Below are 24947 nucleotides of genomic sequence, written 5' to 3'. Positions count from 1 at the left end.
TCACCTTGTCCAGGTAATTGAAACTCCACACCTTTCCGTCGACAAATGTACGGGAGAGGATCCGCCCGAAGGTGTCGAACTCCCTTTTCTCACTCATGCTGCCCCTCTGCAGGCCCAGCAGGCGCCCGCTGGGTGCGTACGTAACGTTGACCAGCGCCAGGCTGCTGCTGGGGAGCCAGGTGGCCGGCCGGCCCTGAGTGTCGTAGATGATGCGTAGGGTGAACTTGCGGTGGTCATCGTAGATCTTCTCGGTGCGCGTGTTGCGGTCGAAATCGATGGAGATCAGGTTTCTGTTGTGGGCCTATTTGAAATGAGCATATTAGAGGAGGTCATTATGTTTCCGTTACTAACAGTATCCTGGTTTTAAAGTGTAGTACAGCTTTAAGTTATCAGGGAAATCATTTTTAGGAAAATGCGGTAAATACTAAACTAAATTAAATGGTAAGTAGTCTAATAAAATGTTGAGGCAATACGTAGTCTGGTTAAATACAACTGAAGTGCCTGACAGGTTCCTCTTGTTTTAATTCTCAATAATTACCTCATAGGTAATTATTATAAATACTGAAGCAGGTTTTTAAAAGACACACACCCGTAGTTTCCTGCCAAATATGGTGACCCTGCCCTTGGTGGGCTCCCGTCTCATCCTCCACTCGATGGAGTTGAGGCCGCTGTCTGTGGGCAGCGTGATGTTCCGCCGCCAAATAGTGGGGCTAACAGCCCCGGCCAAGATGTGTGGCTCGGTCAAGAAACTGATGCCCATTCCGTTGGCATATGAGACCCTTAGCGTACCATTAGAGCAGAGCTGAAAGGTGTTTCGCACTTGATCTGAGGAGATGAGGAAAAGAGTTATGTTAGAACAGAGAAACTAAAGCCTTGTGTTATTACTGCTACGAGAGAGCATTAGCCTTGATCTGATGTAACTGATTTAGAGGAAAAGCTGTCTCCTGAGCCAGGTGTGTATCGCTTTTTGAGAGAATAGTGAGTGATTGTCAGGGGGAAAAGTCTTTCAGACTAGCAGAACAGGAGAACTCACGCCGCTTTTGAGGCAGATGTACTTGGAAACACAATCATCGGCCAGATCAAAGGCATTACAAACTTCTAAGTGCATTTCAAAGGAAAACTGAAACGTGAACATGAAAGCCTTTACAACTAACAGCTTCCAAACTCGTTTATCTTGATAAAGGACGAGAAGGCAAACTTTGCCAGTTCCTACAAGCAAATGCACTTTTTGAAGGCCATCGGAGTTAGAACGGCAGCGTTATGTGGAAATGAAGTACCCAGTTTCAGGCAGCCTGCTAGTGTTTACGCCTCTTATGAGTCTCCAAGGGCAAGCTATCACATATTTCTTAAACTCCTGGTCTCAGCCTCCACCAGGCTATACGCCTCGATGAGATTACGTTTATTTTTCTGTCACACCACCCCCCATCGGGACAGTGGGAAAACTATTGCCTGTTCAGCCCCCTTTTTCTTGCTGCTAAATGGCTGAAATAAACTCAGGGACTACTGGATGACACTTTAGGGCACATTTAAACTCAGGGACCAGTGGGTGACACTGAAGGGGCAGACACATTTGTCTGGTCTCCTGTGACCCAGAAGAAGATTTACTGTCTCACAGGTAATACTCTGCTCACAATTGGTATTCACACACACACACACACACACACACACACACACACACACACACACACACACACACAAACTTACACACTTACATACACACAGTCTTACATGTACACACATATGCCACACAGACACAACCCACAAACATCTGCCTAATGCATAATACCACAAGCACAAACACACACACACACACACACACACACACACACACACACACACACACACACACACACAAGGTTAAGGTTTAAATTAGGATTTGTAATGTGGGGGTGCTCTGTGGCAGTAACAGGTCAAATATTTTTACATTTTTACATTTAAATCAAAAACTATTTGAACTGAGGTTGACAGCCTGTGAGGGACCAGGGCGGTCAGCCCACGTGTTTGGGATGTAGGCTGACTGGAGTTGGTGGTGAGGATGGGGAAACAAACACGCCGGGGCTGGAGGTGGTGGCTTTCTTATAAAAATAAATGTCTATTTATGTACAGGGGGCTTCACCATGTCAACCCCATAACATGTTCACACACAAAATAAACAAAGAAACCCACAGAGTACTCATAAAACAAGCTTATTCTAGGCACAATGGAAATACCAAAACTAGGCAACATTCTATGCGCCAAAACCAGGCACCGGAACTAGGCAACATTCTAGGCCATATTCTAGGCTCAAGCTAGGCATCGAAACTAGGCAATATTCTAGGCCACATTCTAGGCGGGAACTAATCAAGCCAATTGGACCCAACCGTTGTACTGGGAGAAGTCCAAGTCTCTCTTGCTCTTGTAGGGAAATATGAGTCCACCTCCATTTTGGTGCCATGGTGAGAACGGGGGGATTTCACCTTTCACCATTCACCTTCTCACAGTCCCCCAATAACTTTAAAGGGTGCATGTGCTGGGGCTGACTCCCGGACAGGCCCGACCCAATTCAACCCCAGCACACACACGTTTACACACACACACACACACACACACACACACACACACACACACACATACATTTACATACACACACTCGCTCACACTCACTCACACACATATCCAATCAGCCCCAGTAGGTTGAAATGAATACAGCATTTCACAACCCATTTTTCACCTTGAACCACGGTGTACGACGCCTCGACGGATGATAAATTGGTGATGACAGTGACATCGTCATCTCTGTTGGAGCTCTCAATGTCGATGTTGATGGATTGCTCCATCTCGCGGTGCAGGCTAGTCACCATCCCCGTGGGGTAAGTCACATTGGTCAGCCGGCCCTCACTATCATATCTGTGCATTGGCAGAAAAAAAAATCACAAGTTTAACAAGCTTTACACCAGGCTGCATCAAATCACAGACAAGCAACACTTGTATCTGATTCTCAACACAAGGTTCTGATTCAGTCTGCCACTGTCTAGACAGACAGCTCGCTATGGTATGTACCTGTAACAGACGACTAAACACTGACTAATGACTCAGTCCTGCATGAGACCAGTTCTCCACAGCAAACACTGGGTGGCAATCTGGTATTGCATGAAACATTTTGAGACACTGAGTTTTTGCTATCCTATCCTTCTCATCTACTAATGCTGAAAAAACTTGTTGTACAAATGTTGGAATCTTGACAAACAACATTGTCATCAAATGGAAAATACTCTTCGAACCCCAAACAAAAAAAACTCTGAGTTACTCACTCATAGAAGTTGCTCCAGCCAGTCTCGTCCACCTTGGAGGTAAGCAGGCCAGTGCTGGCAGCGTAACTCAGCAGCGCCACCTCCTGGTTGAATGCAGACACTGAGCGCAGGCCTCCGGCTGGGTCCAGCCCCACACTCACTACCTGGTTCTCTGGCAGCAGCACCAGCCTGAGGGGCCCAGCCACATCCCGCCGTATTCTCAGGGTGTTGTTGGCACTGTCTGTGACGGACACGAGTTCACCATCTGATCCATAGCTGAAGTTAAACAGGACTTGACCAGTGACCAGGCTGATGGTGTGCTTGTGGGAGCCGTCCCTGTTGAACACGTAGAGCTCCTGTTCGTGCGGCGACCCCACCTCAAACTGGCTAGCGGCGGTCAGCAATGGGCGGTTGCGACGCACGGCGCGCACGCGGATGTTGTTGAGGTCGGCGATGTAAAGCGTGCCGTCCGGCGAGGTGGCCAGCGAGGTGGGCGCGTTTAGCCCGCCATCCGTGGCGTAGCCGTCATCGCCAGCGAAGCAGTTACAGTTGACGTCGTTCTTGCAGTCGCACTCGGATGGTGCACCAGCCAGCAGGGAGATCTCTCCGCTGGCACTGACATGACGCACGCGGTTGATGCGCTTCTCGTCCGTCTCTGCGATGTAGAGCACGCCGTCGTGCGAGAGGGCGATGGCCGTGGCGCTCTCCAGCGAAGCGTGAATAGCCAGCTTGCTGAGTGAGTAGTCGATGCCCGGTACCTGGCAGTGCATTGGCCGCCCGGCGATGATGCTCACCTGGTGGTTCTCCGTGATGCGCAGGATGATGTTGTTCTCCAGCACATAGAGGGAATTATCCATGGGGTTCACAGCAAGGTCCGTGGGGTACTCCAGACGCACCTGAAGCGGAGAAACATCTAATGATCACACCCCTCTATCTTCTACTGGTTCTCCCTCAGAGTAACGTCATGCTCTGCTGGCAACCCTCTCATTCCAATCACACTGGACACAGGGAACTTGATGAAAAATAACAGACATCTAGAGATTTAAAGGCTTTGTGCCTCTCCCCGCTGCTGCGGCCATCAAGCTCACAGTTATGCTTAGTCAGTGAGTAATAAGATGGCAAAAGAAGAGCGGGATGAGGGGGAAATTGATCGATACGTCTGTGCTAGAGCCGCAGCTGGGGCAGAAACGGGGTAGTCTTACCTGACTGATGTCCATGCTGGAGTCACAGCTGAGAGGCCGCACCGCCGTCAGGTCGTTTGCTTTGATCAGGGTAGATATGATGCCGTTCTGGTCCACCTTACGGATCATTGTGGCATCCACAAAGTACATGAGCCCGTTCTTATCCACGGCAATGCCTGACGGGGGGAGAAGGGAAAAGGCTGTCTTAGTCACAACAGTGTTGGCATTCTCTCCCCATTAGGTGGAGAAGGGGGAGAGGCAGAGGGGTGGTGGAAGGAGGGATGGATGGAGGGATGATGTGGTTCAGCAAACGCACACAGCTGACAGGAGCCTGTCAGCACCACGGGGAAACCTTCACTTTCTACATTTCAGCATGAGACCAGGAGTGCTTCCTCATCTGACTGAGCCTCTTTCTCCTCTCAGACATACTCGGTGTGACGGCGTGACACTCTGTTTGGCAGGCGTGTGTCAGAGCCGCCGCTTCTTTTTCCAGGTCACTGCTTCACACCGACTGACTGCTAATTATCCTTTAGAAAACCTGTTTTTACCCCCCCAGAGCTGAGCATTGGGGGGGATGGTAGAGAAAGCGACAGAGGGGAGTAGGAGAAAAAAATATACAGTCTCCTGAGAGAGGCGAGATAAGTGGAGTCGAGGCAGTGGGGAATGTCTTTGGGGACGCAGACTTCAGCTCGGAGACAGCAGAAGCCATGATGAGCGCTCTTATCTTCCCTGCACAGTTGCTGAAAGGACCCGAATCACATGTCATAATTGTGGTGCGGGAGATGGGCACTGTATGCCCCTAGGGCAGTATGTGTGTGTGTGTGTGTGTGTGTGTGTTTTGGGGGGGTTGCTCATGCTCACCTCGGGGAGTCATGAGGGTGGCCTCCACGGCTTTGCCTCCGTCCCCGCAGCGGCCCTCGTCAAAGGGCACGCATTGCTCCCCGGTCCCGGCCACCACCTGGGCGTTCTCCAGCGGCGTCTGGCTGCCGGTCAGTGACGTCACCCGGTAGATCTGTCTGGAGTTGGTGTCTGACAGGACCAGCCCTTTGGTCACCGGGTCTGATGCCAGGTAGTACTTATGAGTTGGACTGCTGCTGTGGAGAAAAGAAGGATAGGAGTCATATTGAGCGGCCTTCGTAATATTTCAAGGCAAATGTAAGGCTGTGGTTGCTATGACTACGTAAGTAGACACTCTGCTGAAAGCACACAGAGAGAAGTATAAGTGAGATATGTTTTCAGTTCTAAAGGGCAAGACTTTATGACAGCTTACCCATGCCGTAAGTCCTTGTTTCTTCAAGTCAAAAGCATTAAGAAGAAAGCACACAATCATTATTTTAGTACATATACAGTTTCCACAGCAATGTATGAGTATTACACACTGTGCTACTATAATGTCATAGCATAATAATACATTTGTATAGATGTACCCCTGATTCAGCAAAGACATTTAAAGAAGGACAAGAAAAACAGCCCTTCCTTCCTACCTGAGCTCCAGGACTGCTGTGGTGTTGAGCGAGGGGTAAATACGCCTCACAAAGTTCATGTCACCCACATAGACGTTGCCGTCGCCATCGCAGGCGAGAGCCACCGGGGCCAGCAGCTTGTTCCCCTCTGCCATGCCGCTGCAGCTCGGGCAGGAGAGGCTCCGCCGGCGGCCATTGCCCATGACGGTGGAGATCATGGGCGGCTGCTGCTGTGACACAAAGACGTTCTCCCCGCTGCCCTTGTGCAGGATGCCTGCCCGGGACGACAAACCAGCAGCAGGCTTAACTTTATGCCACTGAAGAAACCATCAAAGTCAAAACAACTATGTGGGAGTACTCTGTGGTCGAGATAAAACTAAAATAATGACATGTAACAAGTTGGCACAGGTTTTTAAATGAATCCCAAATCTCATTTGAATCACTTGAAAGTGAGAGAATGCTTATTATTTCTGAACAGATTTTTTTTGGCCTTTTCTCTATGGCATCATTTCACTTTGATGCTGTCAGGGTGCAGTTAAATGGGTTCGCTCTCACACCATGTCACAATGATGAAATATGGCAATTTGGGAGATGGATTTCAGTAGCGCTGGTGTGAAATCTAACTGTTGGGTTAAAAGTTCATGATCCAAAAGTTCATGATCCAGCCGTTATTTTCCTCCATAATAAAGAGTAACCCAACTATCTAGTATATCCCCATAGACAGGGTTCGGGAGTAACTATTTACATTACATTGACATGCGTAATTAAATTACAAAATAAATGTAACTGTAATCACATACTTAAATTAGTTACTAATCTAAACGAATATGACATTCACTGTTTAGACAGGCTCCATTCAATATGTTCTCAAAGTTTGAGCGTTGTTTTTGATTGGTTCTTTTGTTTGAATCGGCACTCTTGCCTGCTTATGTTGGACAATGTGGGACATGTTACCAACGCTGAGAGGTAACCTACAACTTTTTTAGTATCTGGTTGCTCATGTGCTGGATGGCTAAAAGAACGCATCCAAGTTTTCTTATTTTCGACAATTAAAAACCAAATGACAAATAAAAATGCGGGACATTATCTCAATATGCGGGATGCAGTTCAGTACAGCCTAAAGCGGGACACCTGGTCACCACAGAAGTCATACCGCTGGCAGTGTTGAGGACGTGGTGTTTGTCCAGCGACCAGCCGCCCAGGTTGGAGGGCACCAGCTCATAGCCCTGCAGCACGGCCGTCCTCTTCTCCCACAGCACCTGGCTGGGACACGTCTCGTACTCAAAGCCCACAGACACTGCCACCAGAGGGAGACCAGGGGTTACCAGCCAGGCATACACATACAGTACACACCCAACACACACCCAACACAGAAGGACCTACGCTCACACACATACGTAGACGCATTCACACATGTACAAACACACACACACACAGATATGGACAATCATTCAGACACATCTGCACGTACATTCACACACACACACACACACACACACACACACACACACACACACACACACACACACACACACACACACACACACACACACACACATTGATGCACACTTCCCTACCTATACAGGCATATATGTACACACAAATACCCACACACAAACATGTGAGTGCGCACAAACACATACTGTATACAGGTGGGCAAGATACATTTCTTTGTCTCTGTTTAATTGTCTCGAACACATAGTTATTATGGGAGTCAACAGACACTTCAGCACTGCTACAGAGAGATGCTAATTATGGCACCCCTTTTAATCTAATTCCCTGGTAACTGACAGCAAGTGTGAATGCGCATTGCCTAGGGCCAACATCTTCACACACCTACACAGCATCTGGTGGCGTGAACTCAATTACGCATTTGATCATTGATCTAGAAATGGTTACACATTCATTTAATTCCGCGTGCATCAAATGGTTTCTGAGCCCAGGGGCAGAGGCTGCTAAGTGGGTTCCTGCGGAACTGAGTCGGTGGAGGTGGTTTAGAGGCTGATGGGCATCAGATTGCATTTACAAGTAATGTAATACTAATGGTCAGGTCCACCAAGCTCAAGATCAGCGTTGATCAGATGTGGGAGTGCGCCACTCACCCATACACTCGGCGAGCCCGTAGACTCTCTGGCCGTAAGCGTCGCTCTTGTCCCAGATGAACGTGTACGCCAGGTTTGGCGAGGCGTGGAACCACTTCTGGAACAGGTGCCCCTCCACGGCCACCATCAGGTGCACCTTGGCCAGGCTGAGGGGCACCAGGGCCTGGGTCATGATGACCTTGAGGAGGGAGCGGTAACCTGAAGCCCTGGAGCTCAGGTAACGGAGCTTAAGGCTGGTGCCGGGAATCTCCACCTGCTCGTGAAGAACCTGGCACACAGGAACAAGGGGCAGAGGGAGAAAGACACGCACAATGTTGAGACGTCTTCAGTGACAATCCCTCTGCACACAGCCCATGTCATTTACACCCCTAAACATTTCTCATAATGTATTCCTTCATTAATATGTGCCAGACAGAATCTTACGGGAACTACTGGGGATTACATGGTACTCAGCAGCATAATGAGTTATCGTGCCTTTAATCGCCACAGTGTCTGTCTCATAAAGTCTGCACAGGACGTCTTTATTAGTCCTGAATGATAGCAATCTGAGGAAGATGGTTTATAATGGTTATTGGTGGAAGCAATTATTTTTAGGTAACCTGTGTTTCGGGGATGATGTGTCTCTCGCCAGGGCTGGAGCTGAAGAAGGAAGAGAGTGGGGAGGCCACCACCACCGGGTCCGGCCTGACAAACCCGCTCAGATCACAGCTGGGAAATGTGTTCTCCTCCGTCTTCAGCACCAGCGTGTCCATGGCGAAGAAGCGGTTCCACGGCAACCAGACGGTGCGCTCCTGGCTCAGGAACGGAGCGCGGTCGAAGCGAAGCGTGAGAGCGCCACCACCGTTGGCCACCAGGTCAAACCTGCGGGGCAAAGATGACACTCTATCTCACAAAAGTCACCATGACGAATTTTCTTGTCAATGTTTACACGAAATACCACGTTCAGTCTTAGTTAGACTCCTAACATTTCATTTCAAAGCAAACACACAACAAACCACCCATGCTCTAAAATGTAAATCAGTGTGAGTGGGTGTGAGAATCACGCACATGCCATCCTGTCGGGTCATGGTGTAGCCGTACTGAGGGTACTTCACAAATGTCACGTTGACACCCACTAGAGGAGTCCCATCTGTGGTCAGCACCTGCCCACGTATCAAGGATGCCAGGCTGTGAAAAGAAAGAAGACGTTCTGTCTATTCCCTGTCAAAGAACAGTCACCCTTCCCTCTTAAGGGCGGTAAGAGGTCACTGTATTTAGAGGAGAGTGGTTTAGGTGGATGGATGGGTCACCTAGCATTGAATGGGTTTCCTCCTGGGATGATGTGGGTACCGTCTCTCCCCACCAGCATCCTCACGCGCTCGTAGAAGGACCTCACTTTGGGGGACTGAGACGAGCTCTGCTGGATGACCAGCAGGGGGTCACGTGACCCACGGCAGAGCGGATTGGCCGAGCACGGACTCTGAGCGCAGCAGTCGGGGTCCATGCAGTCTGTCAGTCCATCTGCAGACAGACAGACAGACACATGCACACAAACACACACACACACACACACACACACACACACACACACACACACACACACACACACACACACAAACCAGGTTACAGATGGCTGCTCTCTAAGAAAACAGACTACCTTCCCTGCCCAAGCAAGTTGTCCTTCCAAAATAAACACATTCATAAAACACGACAACCCATTCCCTGCAAATCTTTTAATCTCTTTCTCCCGCTCTGACTTACAGCATTGATCTTTTATCAGGTCGGCTTATGGCACCTATGGGTACTTATCATTAGAGACAGAGATAGCGCATCGGGAGAAGAGATGAGAGAGAGAGGGAGAGTAATGATAGCATTGTTGTCTCTCTAAGCTCCCATGTCTCCAGGGAGTCTGTGAATCGGTGAAGAGAACACGTAAAAATACATACTAGGTGAGACAGCTAATGGGAGGCCTTATAAAAAGCTGTGAATCAGAGCGCATTACCCTTTTGGCTCCTCTGCAGGTGACGAGGGAGATGAGAGATTAAAGGATTCGCGCTGTCTGCATTTAGGCACCTTTTCAATCACCACTCAGTTCCCTTGGCGACCAGGGCCTACAAAGTATCCAACTCTGTAACATTTTAAATCGAAAGATCTGCGAGTCGTGTGAGGGGAATCGATCCATGCAACCCTAGGCTTAGTGGCAAAGCGGGAAAAACAAGGGCCCCCCCCCCACCCGCACCCATGCCCACCCCATCTCCATATTATGTAACCATGACAACATGAAAGAGTTCAAAGGGACAGTGGGCTCTGTGGAAGTATCCAGCCTAAGCGTCTCTGGGATGATCTCCAAGGAGAGCCATGCACTGCGCCAGGATGCAGAGGGAGCGAGGGCGTCGATGTGGGCTATTCAGGTCACAACGCCTCGTACTCGCTGCAAGCCCAAATTAGGAGTAGGGGTGGTGTCTCTGATCAGACAGGGGATTCTCTATCGCTCCACGGAAACACATAAACACAGTAACTGAGTCATGCAAAATTGATGGCTCCATTTCAGAAATCACATTTCTATGCGCAAGCAGGCTGGGGACACCATTTGCAACTTGCCATGATGCATTTGCCAAATAAACCATCAAAATGTTATTCTAAAACAAAATGCTAATTTTCTAAGCAATGCATGATGATGCAACTATGTATCATTATCAGTGCTTTTATGCAAAGCGTTTTTATTTCCCTTTATTTGCTCATCTCCATCTCTGCTGATGACCTCACCTCCTTCATTGTCTTTGTTGTCAGAGCAAGTGATCTCCATGGCAACACTGCACCCGGGGCCCCTCCAGCCGGTGTGGCACTCGCAGTGCCAGCTGTTCTGCGCCAGGGTGCACTGTCCGTTCCCACCACACTGGCCCGGGCATCCGTCTGACAGAGGGGAAAAGACAAAATCTTTAAAAAGGGACAAATGCATTCTGAAACAGGAAACTGAAGGTGGTACACTTCCTCTCTACGCAGTCTCGCGCTGAGCTTTTGTCATGTTTACATGCATAGTCAACATTGGATATGGTGGACATTGGAACAGCCTGCCCTCTTAGTGCTGAGGTGCTACTAATGTCAGTCCACTTTAAACAGAGAGAGAAGGTCAGAATGAGGACAGTAAACAGCTTTCTGAGCCCTGTGCTTGTGTGACAGGCAGTCTGATGCATGTCTCCCTCGCAGCTCATGACAACAGACAAAATATCCATAATGATGTATCGATTGCTGGTTGACTCCAAGGCCTTCTAGCCAACGCTGGTAAATTGCATTATAGCAGATCCTTATTAGATTTGCAGCCCCAGCGATGTTGAATCAGCAGCTCACAATCAACAGGGGAGATGTGACATATTCAATCATTGACTGCAGAGCTCTGCAGGATTCACTATGCGGCGCGGTAATAAACTATTTCCCACCACCGGCTGTGAATGGCTGGCTGGTTCTCAAGGTAACTGCATCCCACAATCATCGTATGGAAGGTACATCAAATAGCACAGCGCCTGGAACCTCAAAGACAGGGCCTTGTATGCTCAATCATTGAAAGAGCTTTCCTTGTCACGACACAAACACAATGTTCAAATATATCACAATATTCCATAGCGCTCTATGCTAGTATTCTGACCGGGAGACACATTTTATGTTAACATATATTTTGCTTCTGGAACCAATTCTAAGCACTCATCGTTCTTTTTTTCCCCTGTCATCTGATTCTGCTTGAGAATCCTCTGAACTGCGTCTGCTGTGTCCATGTGTGGAAGCGTGGCTAACTGGGAGATACAGGGCGGAGGCATTAGTATTCCCCTTGCAGTGCAGTGTGTGTGTGGTGTGACTACTACGGGCCATTCATTAGTATGCTAGCAACTGCCGGGCACAGAGAACAGAAAGGCCAAAGCCATTAATATTCCTATGAAAAAGAACAGGCTGGAACTTCAGAAATAGACACAGGCAAAGTCTCTTCTGCCCTTGTCTGCTGTGACAACCACAGAGAGGGGAAAAAAAGGTACCTGTCTTCTGTGCCTGCATTTGAACATAAGTAGATAGGTAATAGCCTTGAATCCACACATTATATGTGCACCGCTCCATCCTTGTTATCCATCGATGGAGAGTGAGAAAACAATGACACATAGGCCTATCACTATCAACTGCCAAAAGCAAGTGTGAGTGTCTTTAAGCACCTCTCTAAATATATTCATGTTTCTCTGAGGCAACCGAGTCCAGAATCTTCCGTACGTGCAGAGCATTCACAAATAGATGTTCAGATATTGCGAGCAAATAGATAAATAAGAGGACCCACTCTGTATCGCACCATCAACACATAACATAACACACTGCTGCTGAGACCAAAAAAACGGTGCACACACACACACTAACACACACACACACTCACATGGCCCGTTCACCCACTGCGTGAGCTGGTGTAGGCAGGAAGGAGAACAGAGAAGACCGAGTGAGATAAAGGTGTGAGTTGGGGGTGGTAAGAATAGAGCAAGTTATTAGGATGGTGCAGATTCTGAGAATTAGATCTATAAATGTCCTCTCAGAAGCAACAATGCATTTGCTATGTGCTCTGACAGAAGAAAAGAAAATGCGATCCACGCATAGTTCTTCCAACACAGCAGGAGAGAATATGCTTTTCTCCCGGTACTGCACAGAACATCTTGTTCAGTTTAAATATAATGGAAATAGATCTAGTTCTTTCTTCGACCCAGATAGCAAAAGGCAGCGGACCACTGTCAGCCCACTGGGGCAGAGCTGGTGCTGGTGCTGGTCTTTTTCTCATTGGTTTCCAGGCGGTCCAACTGGTGAGACAAATGGAGCAACATTTAACCACTTGCTCTAAACATTTTTTTTTCTTTATTCGTCTATACTATTTCATTCATTTACACCAAATGATGTTACCAGTGCGTAACATTAGTTTTTAATAAACCAAGTCATTTTCATCTTGAGAGCATTCAAGGGCCATGTATAGCGGTATACAGTAGTAAAGGATGATGGTGTTCTGAGAGCGGAACAGAGATGGCACAGAGATGGCACACCAACAACACCCGCTCAACACAGGTTTTTGATTTCACTAAATAGTTATTTAATTTATTACACATTAAAGTGATCGCTATATTCTGTAGTCACCCACAGCGAGTTTGTGCGCAGCGGGCTGTGAGCTCACCATTCATCACTCAGGGAAAGCCAGCGAAACAAAACCCTGGTAAAGCAACTGGATTCTTCCAAACCCCCACAACCTATGCATCACCTGTCATTTAGAGAATGTGTACATTTCCTCCATTAAAAAACCCCAATCGGAATTCTGGAATACCTAAAAATTTGTATTTCAGTCAATATACATCTATTTAAGATTTAAGCAACATGCCTTATGTATCAGCCACAGGTTTCATGGAATTTTGACTTAACATAAACTAACACCCTACCAAATAGCCTATTTCATGGTTGTTTAAACGGAGAGCAACAATGATTTTTTAATGGATTATATGGATGTTTCCTGAGGGTGATACATGGCATCCTACATATGAAACCTGTGCGGTGATGGGCTTCACTTAGGCCTGCCCAGATTTTTCCAGGCTTACCCCTCAGCCTCTTTCTGTATCTGCCACTGGGACAATGGTGAAATAATTACATTTTTCAGTGCCAAGCCCTGTTGTCTCCAAGTCCTCATGTAGCCAAGGCTCATGCTGGTAGGCTAACTTTTCCCCCTGCCTGCCGTGGGAAATATGATATTGTGTGTTTTTGTAGCAGTGGTTGTAGTGTAAGGGATTACAATGCAGTAAAAGTTATACAGTTACTAATCTAATTCTTGTGTGTATGGATCTTTCAGGTGTGGTAGTAACTGAAATGGTGCATATAATATGTCAATGGCGTGAATAAGGAAATTTGCAAGAATAATTTCAAATGACGAGAACTGAATTCAATGGAAACCTAAGAATGTCCAGAAGAAAATGTCCAATGAAAAAAGTGGTGGATAGCCTGACACCGGGGTGTTGAGAGGGAGGCCTTTACTGCCAATGATGCATGTGCCTCAACTAAAAGACAGAAACTGGGTTTCAGTGGACCGGATCTGAATAAGCTCATTATTGAGTACATGGTACAGGATATATAGAGGCTGCCATGTTTGCAGCTATGCAGTTTTTGATTGATAAAGTGGATTTGTAAAGGGAGCTGGCTAAACAGGTTGTACATCACTTTTTTGGAAAGGGGGGTAGCGGAAGTAATATAGTAATATAACAAGCAATGTAACTAATTACTTTTGATACCAAGTATTAAGTAAAGTAAAAGTATTACTTTTTTAAAGGAGTCATGAGTAAAAAGTACCTGAATAACTTCCCCCAGTAGTATAGGGAGGTTGGAGAGTGCGGTGGCTGGACTGTGTTTACGTGTGTGTTGGATGCTTTCATTGACCAAAGGCTATTGGGTAAAGAATTACGCCTGTGCTTGATTTTTGTAGGCCCCTATTTACTTGGCTGCTGGCAAAGTAGTGTGCACTGTATTCTTGGTCTGCCCTATTTGCACTGGCTGTAGTTGCCGTGGGAGATTCTGGTTTTGACTTTATAGTTCAAGCGATGTTAACCTTTAACAGGAAATAGCAGATGGTTACCACCCAGCACATTTACATTTTTTGAGCGCATTCATGAAAATCCGGCTATGAAATTTCTAAGTGCATTTCCATCAGCTGAGTTAAGCTGATACATTTTTTTTTAGCCTATACTCTCCTCATCGCTGAAGGAATTGTGAACAGCTGTGGGTTTAAAACTTGTCAAGGGCAACTTTAATAGAAAGACGTGATCAAATTGAAACAAACCCCAAATATGCAATTCCACTAAACCTGTTTACATCAACCAGTATCATTTTACCCAGTATCATCGCCTCTTTCCAGGAAATACATTTCTTATGTGACTTAAAAAATTTGATGGAAAGTTTAAGCGTTAATTTGCATGAAATAGTTGGATAGAAAACCCAGCGCGTGTAGTGACAGCTTTATATTATGCCTTTGTTGTGACAGGACATGCATTTTACACTACTTGTGGTTAAAGTGGGCCTGATGAATACAAATGTGGGAGTATTTTGTGGTTTACTACAGAGTCTGGCAAACAAGGACAGGAAGATTGGACTAGCTTGATTATTGAGTACCCTATAGTTGCCACACGGGGTCTAGCACATCATTCAGTTCAGCAGTAGGTTATAAAGAACGTGTAGGCAAGTGATGGACTGTGAGTAAAAGGCGTGCCAGCCCCCTTTTGTAGAGGCCCGTACAAAAATAATTTTCTGGTTACGCCATTGGTATAAGGATGTGGACATATATTCATTATTAATTGTATGTCAACTTTGACATTCTTAGGATTGAGACCCCTATAGATTGTAAGATTGTTAGCGCTGTAAAGCCCAATGGTGATAATATAACACACTGTTGTCTAATGCAGAAGTACCATGCCCTTTCCATACTGACACATCCAGTCTGGCTTGGTGGCCTATGTGGTTTAACACACATTTTCTGCCTTTGGATGAATTAAATTAATCAATCCTCATCAATCATGGTCAAGTAATTTAGCTAAAAATACAATGTCACTGAAACTGATGAAGCATATAGCTGACACGGTTGATATGGTGTGATGACTTACACAGTGAATAGATACCTAGATGGTTCTTTTTGTTGGGGGGGGGGAGAGTAAGACAAAACAGCAGACTGTTGTACAAACCATTTTGCAAAACGTTCAAAACAATGACAAAAACGAAAAGAAATTGTTGTTTTGGGGTTCACAAGTGACTAGATGATGTGGAGGCTGAACAAACAGTTATGAAAACAATTTAATTCTTTTCTGAGAAATGTACCGAAGCGACTGAGAAAAACTATAACTCTGCAGCTGCTCTCTAACATACTTGTGCTGTGTGTGTTTTAAGTCCAGATGTTTTTAGCAGATGTTGATATGGCGCTAATTTGAATTGAACTGCAAGAGCAAACTTTTAGAAGGTGACCCCTTTCAGTGTTAGGGGTCGCGTTCAGACAAGCACGGGTTGGATTATAATTAGTCAGTGGAGCATTACGGTAATTACTGCCTGATGAGGCAGTCACGCATGGTCTGAGCGGCGCAGATAATACTAACGAGGAACGACCGAAGGAAAATAGGCATCGTCGGAGGATCTACCTATGCGAGGAGGGCGGCGATGCAACGCCGGTCGGTGCTTACCGATAGAGCAGAGCTTACCGATAGAGCAGTGCTCGCCGTTCCATCCCTGCTGGCATTGGCACTTCCCGTCACGGCAGGTGCCGTGCCGCATGCACTGGGGGCTGCAGACGCGCTGGTCGCAGCCCACGCCTGTCCAGCCCTCTTCGCAGTGGCACACACCACCCACGCACACCCCGTGGGTCCCGCAGTCGGCCGAACACACCTCTGCCCCAAGGGTAGAGAGAGAGAGAGAGAGAGAGAGAGAGAGAGAGAGAGGATGGGCAAGGACAAGAGGAGTGGAGACAACATTAATACAAGAAACTCAAAAAAGGCTAGAGAGAGAGAGCGAGAGAGAGAGAGAGAGAGAGAGAGAGAGAGAGAGAGAGAGAGAGAGAGGGAGAGAGAGAGAGAAAGAGATAGAGCGGGAGAGGGAGAGAGAAGAGAGAGACTGAAGAACATCTCCCTACTGACCTGTGGAGCAGTCAGGGCCCATCCAGTTGGGGTCACAGCTGCAGATGCCCGTGTCAGGGATGTAAGCCCCATGGCCGTGGCACTGATCCGGGCACGGTGCCCTGGGGACGTCGCACAGGGCTCCTGCCCAGCCTGCCTTGCAGTGGCACTGCCCACCCACACAGGTGCCATGCCCAGAGCATTTGGAGTCCAGGCAGTCCACTGAAACACAGGCATTTCAATCAGAGCACAGCTGGCACACAGAAACTCCAATGTCCAATGATTATGTCAAACAAAAGGGGTAAAATGATTCTGTTTGCCAGGCTGACAGACACACATAGGCCTGGAGGAACCAGGGCAAGAGCAGAGACAATATATTAGGTAAAACACTGAAAATAATTAATTGTAATGCATACCTTATCTAGTTTCCTATTGTATGGAGCCTTCAAAGAGCTTTTGTAATTATAATAATAATTTCAGTGCCTATGACAGCCTGTGGCTATGCATGAGATTCACACAACTGCTCCGTCATATCCATATTGTTGATTCATATTATCTTTTACTTAAAATAAATATTGTTTTTGATTTTTCTTTGTCGATGAAAATCCAGAAAATCCTTATTCAGCATACTACTGGTAGTTAATAGATACAAATTTTACCAAGTTTTCCCACCACAGGTGTGCTATGAGTACAGAGGCAAGACAGCATCTTAAAAACATTCGGCTTAAGACAACAAAAGCCTTACCTTCCTCGCAGATTTCACCACGGTAACCCGCTGAGCAGCTGCAAATGCCCTCGGCACACGTTCCGTGCCCGCTGCAGTCGGGGTCGATGCACTGGCCCACGGGAACGTCGCACTCCGGGCTCTTCCAGCCACTGTAGCAGGTACAAGTGCCCTTATTGTACTGGCCATTGCCACTACACAGCACAGGGCACGCGGCTGCACACAGAGCAGCGGGAGGAGGAGGAGAAACACAGACAGGTGAACATCAGAGAGAGAACAGAGATACTGAAGAGAGAACAAAGATACTGGAGAGGGAACAGAGATACTGAATAGAGACCAGAGATACTGGAGAGAGAACAGAGATACTGAATAGAGACCAGAGACCAGAGATACTGGGGAGAGAACAGAGATACTGAATAGAGACCAGAGACCAGAGATACTGGAGAGAGAACCGAGATACTGAATAGAGACCAGAGACCAGAGATACTGGAGAGAGAACCGAGATACTGAATAGAGACCAGAGACCAGAGATACTGGGGAGAGAACAGAGATACTGGAGAGAGAACAGAGATACTGGAGAGAGAACAGAGATACTGGAGAAAGAACAGAGAGAGGAACCAGGCACCTAACTGGAACAGTTGGATTACAAAAAGAATGATTGTAAAGTTTGTGGGTGTGTATCGGTTTAGTCTCGAGGTATCAGGAAATATATATGCAGTCATACACATATACACATCACGCACACATGCACACACTATAGGAAGAGCGTTTTACCTTTAGAACAGTCTGTGCCATGGAACCCAGGGAAACAGTGACAGACACCAGATATACATTCACCATTTCCATGACACTTCTGTGGACACTCCTGCACCGAATCTGAGAAAGAAACACACATACACTCATGCCATCACTGCCAATAGAACTACCAACACACACCCTCATGCCATTCAGCCAATCACTTCACTTCTATCGATTTGATCTTTTCATGAAGCCTTTAAACAGGGCAATGAATGCACCACTCCACTCATGTACATCTTACATATCTCATTCAACCCCATGTCTATAAAGTCAGTGTTAGTTGGCTTTAAAAAGTCTGAATTGTGCCCCTGAGATGGAAGTCATTTAAACCACCTTGATTTGCTCACTGTACATTCAGCACATTTTGTGGTTTGGCTACTGCTATAGTGACGCTGGAATAAACAGAACGTTCAGGTGAGGTGAATTGTCCATTATGCCTTTTTCAACAATGTGATTGGCTGTGTACAATACATGGCAAAAATGTCCAGTTACAAATCTGTCATACTCAGCGTTACGGACTCCCTTGTTCATTTTTCTCTTATAATTTCTCGGCCATTTTGCTGCTTTGTTTGCTGTTCTGTTTTTCTTTCTGAAGAGTCTCTGTTAGTGTGACAAGTGCAGAGTGAGGAGGCAGGAGAGTCTCAGGGGGTTACCCGCTTTAAACACATGCTTCCACCTCACAGCCACTTCTTCACCTCATGAATTTCACATGCCTGATACCGGCACTGCCGGAGGGGCATTTGCTTAGGCAAATATGCAGCACGACTTCACTAACCACACACAAACATCTGAGTTTCTCTTTCCCGTAGCAGGAAATCACACTCCCGAGCCATTAGGTGCCCAGCTCAAGTTCAGTTGGCTGAAGATGTTTTGCAAGCCAGACTTGCACTACTACTTATGCTGTTGACCTTGTCATGTCATGAAGCATGGTGGATAGGGCCATGCCATTAACCTCAAATTCATAGGTGCTTTCCAGACACCTTTGGTGGAGGCTTTATTCATGTTTTTCATGTTTATTTTATTCCACTTGAACTGATTTTCCTCCCGGCAGAAGGACAGGCAGCCCCCCTGCAGGGCAGTGCCCGGAGGCTCACCCAGCGCCACGGTGCTGAAGGACACGGCCTCTTTCTCCCTGCCGTCGTTGTAGAAGGCCAGGTGCCAGGCGCCCGGGTCCAGGTAGCGCACGAACACCGCCTCGTTCAGGATCACCGTCTGGATACTGCGCCTCTCCCGGGGGGACTCGACCACACTCCACTTCTCCTTGCCATCCAGCCGCTCCATGTAGTCATACTGCCAAAGGCAAACGCCAAATGAGGAGAGAGAGAGATAGAGAGAGACCAAGAGAGAGAGAGAGAGAGAGAGAGAGAGAGAGAAAGAATGAAGGGGTATTTACTGTGTTGTTAAATATGTTAATAGAGTTTGGGTTTTTGGGTCTATGAATGTTGCTATGAGTTGGTTCGTCTGACGTAAACAGGAAATGACGTGGGCACCTGGGCATGGGAGGGAGGCAGACCCTTGCGGATGTAGACGCCAAACAGAGCGTCTTTGCCCAGGGAAATGTTGAACTTGAGGAAGAGTGGTTGGCGAAGGTGAAGCAGAGACCTCCAGAAGACCCCTGGGGGGACGTCCTGACTGGCTCGCCGCCCCACCTCCAGCTCGCCCAGGTTTATGCTGCTGTTCCGGAACATCCAGGGACCTGTCAGAGAGAGGGGGGGGGGGGGGTTATACATATTACTGTATATTCTGCCTTTTTATTTTTTTTATTTCTAAAACAAACAAACATGTAACATTACAAATGATTTAGTTGTTTTATGTGCTTTGATAAACACTGTATTTAAACAATCATGCTAATAAAGCAATTTGGAAATTATTATGAAAATGAATACAAATTTCAGAGAGAGAGAATGAGCGAAAGAGAGCGAGAGAGAGTATGTGTTAAGTAACACTTACATAACCATTATGAAAATCAGCAAAGGATTTTTCATAAACACAGAAAAAAGTAATTGCTCCAGCGCCAATCAGCAGTAAAACCCCATCTATGCCAACTGAAATCACAGCTGCTCTCTCTACCATATTTTCTAAACTTTAAAAACAGAGAAAAAAAGGGATGGAAAGGAACTGTCAGAGGAGACTGTCAGAAAAAGGCGACAGGTTTAAAGAAAACACTTTAAGTCGAGAACGAATGTGTCAGAGCCAAACTCCGATCATGACCGTCACGGTCACGTCGCCGGTGCTGAGCGTGAGCAGACAGTGGCGGAGGAGTGGAGGTCCCTGCACAAACAGAAGCTGCCTTCATGTCCAGGTGGGCAGAGACGCCGTTAATGTCTGCTGCCCCTGGAGAGGAGCGAGAAGGGCCAACACGAATTCCCACACCTGTTTGTCACCGCAGTCCCAGAGGACGGGGGGGGGGGGGGGGGGGGGGGGGTAGCTCAGTCACACTCCCTCCCTCTCACTGGCTTCCACAAACAGGCTCAGACTGGCTCTGTGCAGCAATAGGATTATGACTGCAGTCAGACAACACACAAAAACGCATGCCTTGCGGACACCTATGTACACACACACACACAAACACAGACACACTGGCACACACACGAACACTGACACACACACACACACACACACACACACACACACACAAACACACACACACACACCAAAACACAAAACACTACACTTTACTTACACATACACACAAACCCCCCCCTCCAACACACAAACCCTCACATACTACACTTTACTAACACATACACACCGACACACACAAACCCTCAGACACAAAATGTAAACTCCCATTCACACACACCACGCAGTGCAGAGAGAAACCGAGTGGCGGGTGTGGAGCGTCAGCCTGCGCGTTGTTGGCCATGCCTGATGTGAGCCGATAAGCACAGGCTCACTCTGCCTCCTTGACTGCAGAACCTCAGGCTGCATTTAAAATAGCAGCGTGAGCCCCCAACAGCACAGCAGAGATGCCATTTCTGCACCAGTCAGCTCAGATCTACTCCGGGAGATGCTGCCTCTGACAGCGGGGCTGCATGATAAATGACAGTTTAAAAACCTACCACCCCACCCCACCCAATCCCCCCGCCCGCCAGCCCGCCTGGAGCTCATGGGAGGTCAGTCCTGCACCCCTCATTAATATTGCTGAGGCCCTGGACATAGAGGAGACTGCACCAGGCTACGTGTCCCTGCAGGGAGGCGGAGAGGAAAAAGCTCCTCAATGCGGTCCACACATCAACAAGGTGCATCAGTCTGATCTCCAGTGGAAAGTGTTATCTTCAAATGTGAAAGTCTTCCATCCCCACCCCTGTCATTAAACTGTTAGAGTAGGGTATAAACAAGAGCCTGTGATAGAGCCGTGTGTGCTTGCTATCATGAGCCACATCTTCATCACAGCGCCACTAGCTTTAGCAAGTTTGCAAAGCTCCTCCACCCTCCCACTATCAAAGCCCACGAGACGGTGGGGGTGAGAAAGAGAGAAAAGTAAAAAGCATTTCAGAGATGGGTAAAGAACGAGGGAGAGACGGAGAGAGAGAACAAAGAGAGAGAGGGAGAGAGAAAGAGAGTTCACAGCTCTCCACTCCAAAGCGATTTCACAGCGCCTGCCGCCCACTCCACGCCTCCTCGCCGTGGATCAGACAGATGCAGCATGGAGGACGGTTTCGTTATGCTGCTCGGAAAATTAAGACATTCTTCATTCGTGGCCAGACAAGTCCCGAGACCGCGGGGGGCATTGTGGCGCTTTCGCTGTTATCAAACCAGTGCGCCTTTGTGCGTCGGCAGATTCAATTTAAAGTTTTTCTTTTTGCAGAGGACTTGAAAAGACTCCTCTGTAATGAATTCTGTCATGTACGTTGTGTCCTAGCTCACGGCGAGCCTCCTCCTGCGTTGGCTCGGCTTCGCTCGATATCGGACGAGGCTCTTACCTCTTCCTCCGGAGGGCACTGTTGCCACGTCGCCGATGCCCGTGCTGAGCCGGGTGCTCACCAGGTGCCCGTCGGTGCGCTTCAGCTGCCAGTTGAGGCCAAGCAGGTTCAGAGCTGTGTGAAAAGATGGAGACAGAGCATTGTGTTACTTTGGTACAGTGTACGCACAACTCCAGCGCAACAGAGTGAGTAAGAGCCCTCAGCATGTGCCTAAGCAGTGATATTTTATGACATTTATTAACGCTCATCACTTTGCCCTGGTAGCTGCACTCCAGGCAAGAGTAATTAAAGACGTTTGAAATACCACGCCTGGCTCCTGAAAAGATCAAGAACTCTCACAAATTCTGGGACAGTAGCCTTGTTAATGATATAAACAATATATCACATGTCCAACGGAATTACCGTAAACATAGAGGTGGGTGTACGCCTCTTAGAAATGGACCCTTTAACAACCCTTTAAAGGCACAGTGAGTCCCCCCCCCCATTCCTTCTAACTACTACATTTAGTCTTTTTGTCAGAAGACAACAATAACTGTAAAGGCAGAAGTACTTCAGAGGAAGATCTTCCCAGCGTGGCCTTTTAGGATTTTGAGAATCCATTCTGGGGCAGAAAGGCATGTGCATTTAGACCAGCAAAAAGGCCTGGAGATGATTCTTGTGCGCACTGGGAAGAGAACTTGAGGCCGGCACGGCGCAGAGGGCACAGACAGTCCTCCTCGCAGAGAGGGAAGGAGGGAGAGAGAGAGAGAGAGATAAAGAGGGAGAGAGAGAGGGAGGGGGAGTGTGCAGAGGGCACAGACAGTGATTACAGTCAATGCATCAGCCAAGCTCATACGAGAAGTCCAGAGATCATAACCTCTGCACACTCTCCTCCTCCATCTCTCTCTCTCTCTCTCTCTCTCTCCCTCTCTGGCTCTCTTTCTCCCTCTTTCTCTGCGAGGAGGACACAGACGGTTGCAATATCGGTGATAATGACTCACCTTCGTCTTCTCTCGGCTATCACACCTAAATCTCATCCCTCCAAAATCAATGGTCTTTCCCCTGCTGCTAATCCCCCCATCCCCTATCCAGCTCTCCATCTCACGACACATGGAGGATGAGGTGGAAAATGAGTGAGGAGGAATGAAAGTCTCCACATCAGTTCTGAGGTCTTATGGACAGAAGAAAGTGCTGACTATACACACACAAACACACACATACATACACACACACACACACACACACACACACACAAACGTGTACAAAAAACTCACATACACACATGCACTCGCACACGCACACAATACACTCACACAAACCACACACACACACACACACACACACACACACACACACACACACACACACACACACACACACACACACACACACTTACACACACCCACTTCAGTATCAGTCTTTCTCCTTTCTTACTCCCTTCATTTCACCGTGCCTCCCCCCTACCCTGCCTCTGTCTTCAGTTCACCCAGCCTCCCCCTACCCTGCCTCTGTCTTCAGTTCATCCCCATCTCTTTATAGTGATTCCTACTGCCACATGAAAGCATGCTGACTTTGGTCGTATATTGTGTCATGGAAGCCCTTTTATTTATAAAAAAATGGGAATTTTGTTTAAAATTGACTTGTGTGTTTGTACCTTTAGGAATCACACTTTCATCACAAAAAGACAAAGGCAGAAAAGCTGTCAAGCTGCTGACACAGAACTGGCACATTCTGACTGTCTCTTAACTGTCCAACTGTCTCATTCTGACTGTCTCTTAACTGTCCAACTGTCTCTTTCTGACCATTGTACTGTGTTTGATGAGTGTGAAGGCTTCTCTGAGAATAGAGAGTTACTCTACCAGTGGAGGGCACTCTTCACTCGGGATGAAAGCTCTGATCTCTCGAGAGTGTGCCTGTGTGTGTGTGTGTGTTTGTGTGTGTGTGTTTATGTGTGTGTGTGTGTGTGTGTGTGTGTGTGTGTGTGTTTGATGTTACCATGCTACTATGTGACATTATCCGAGCCATTAGATCATGGCTGGGCTGGAGATGGCGACGTGCTTAGCCGTGATACACAGAGCTCCTCCGCTTCCCAGCACTCTCTAAGTCACGCGAAAGGGTGTTTACCCTCTGAAATATTACTGAGGGGGGGCATCAGTGTGTCTGAGCTTACGGCTAGTACTGTGCTCCTGGGAGCAGCCTTAAGCATTAAGGAGAGGAGAGGAGAGAGGAGAGATGAGAGAGGAAAGAGGAGATGAGTGCTGAGTACATTCTCTCAGCGTGGAGCCCCACTGAGGGCTACGTCGGAACTAGACGCATACGGAGGGATAAACCCTCCTCTGCCTGCGACGAGGAGCCTGAGGGCTCGGCGGGGAAATGAAATCCCTGTGGAGCGACCCGAGGGCGACGGCAGGCATTTACGGTGGTCCGAAGAGAGAGAGAGCGGCGTCTGCTGGCCCGCAGCACATAAGCTCATGGCCGTCCGTCGCTTCGCTGTACTCAGTTAATCACATCTGGGGCGGGGTGGGGTGGGTTGGGTGGGTTTGCTTGTGGGGGGAGACGACTGATTCCTCCACAAACTCTCCTCCAGCCCAGCAATAAGCATGAATAATTAAAGGGGCGAATGCGTTAGATTAGGAATTCATGAGGTGGCGCATAACACTTTATGTAATCTCTATGTATAATTCACTTCATCAAAGTGATTTATAACATTGCTCAGGTACAATCAGAAGCTCGCTGACGATGTCCTCTTGAGCCAGCGGGGCAAATATGAAATAAGGGGGGCGGCGAAGAAGACAGAAGGACAGAGGGACAGAGAGACAGAGGGACAGAGAGACGGCTCCTACTGATGGAGTCCTTAGCTCTCATGGAGGTTTTTCCTTAGCTG

At 47.6% G+C, this 24947-nt stretch overlaps 1 protein-coding gene across 2 annotated transcripts in view; it reads right to left on the bottom strand.

The window, feature by feature from the left end:
• The window catches only part of tenm2b (teneurin transmembrane protein 2b), a gene marked incomplete at both ends in the record, with an annotated part of 136961 nt that overhangs the window by 3195 nt on the left and 108819 nt on the right, over positions 1 to 24947 (bottom strand). Inside the window, 21 exons of one of the 2 annotated variants that reach the window (XM_080848682.1) lie at positions 5 to 301; positions 590 to 825; positions 2711 to 2886; positions 3291 to 4165; positions 4472 to 4626; positions 5312 to 5544; positions 5721 to 5741; positions 5935 to 6187; positions 7067 to 7210; positions 8016 to 8283; positions 8615 to 8876; positions 9063 to 9182; positions 9305 to 9515; positions 10761 to 10907; positions 16226 to 16411; positions 16658 to 16858; positions 17382 to 17576; positions 18135 to 18236; positions 19253 to 19448; positions 19649 to 19854; positions 22085 to 22198. In XM_080848682.1, the coding sequence (XP_080704808.1) occupies positions 5 to 301; positions 590 to 825; positions 2711 to 2886; positions 3291 to 4165; positions 4472 to 4626; positions 5312 to 5544; positions 5721 to 5741; positions 5935 to 6187; positions 7067 to 7210; positions 8016 to 8283; positions 8615 to 8876; positions 9063 to 9182; positions 9305 to 9515; positions 10761 to 10907; positions 16226 to 16411; positions 16658 to 16858; positions 17382 to 17576; positions 18135 to 18236; positions 19253 to 19448; positions 19649 to 19854; positions 22085 to 22198 (4598 nt within the window). The remainder of the gene's footprint in view (positions 1 to 4; positions 302 to 589; positions 826 to 2710; positions 2887 to 3290; positions 4166 to 4471; positions 4627 to 5311; positions 5545 to 5720; positions 5742 to 5934; positions 6188 to 7066; positions 7211 to 8015; positions 8284 to 8614; positions 8877 to 9062; positions 9183 to 9304; positions 9516 to 10760; positions 10908 to 16225; positions 16412 to 16657; positions 16859 to 17381; positions 17577 to 18134; positions 18237 to 19252; positions 19449 to 19648; positions 19855 to 22084; positions 22199 to 24947) is intronic. The other variant, XM_080848683.1, reaches the window with a different exon arrangement.

Source organism: Sprattus sprattus (genome assembly GCF_963457725.1).
Source record: "Sprattus sprattus genome assembly, chromosome: 1".
NCBI lineage: Eukaryota > Metazoa > Chordata > Actinopteri > Clupeiformes > Clupeidae > Sprattus > Sprattus sprattus.
This window is presented reverse-complemented; position numbering and strand designations above follow the sequence as displayed.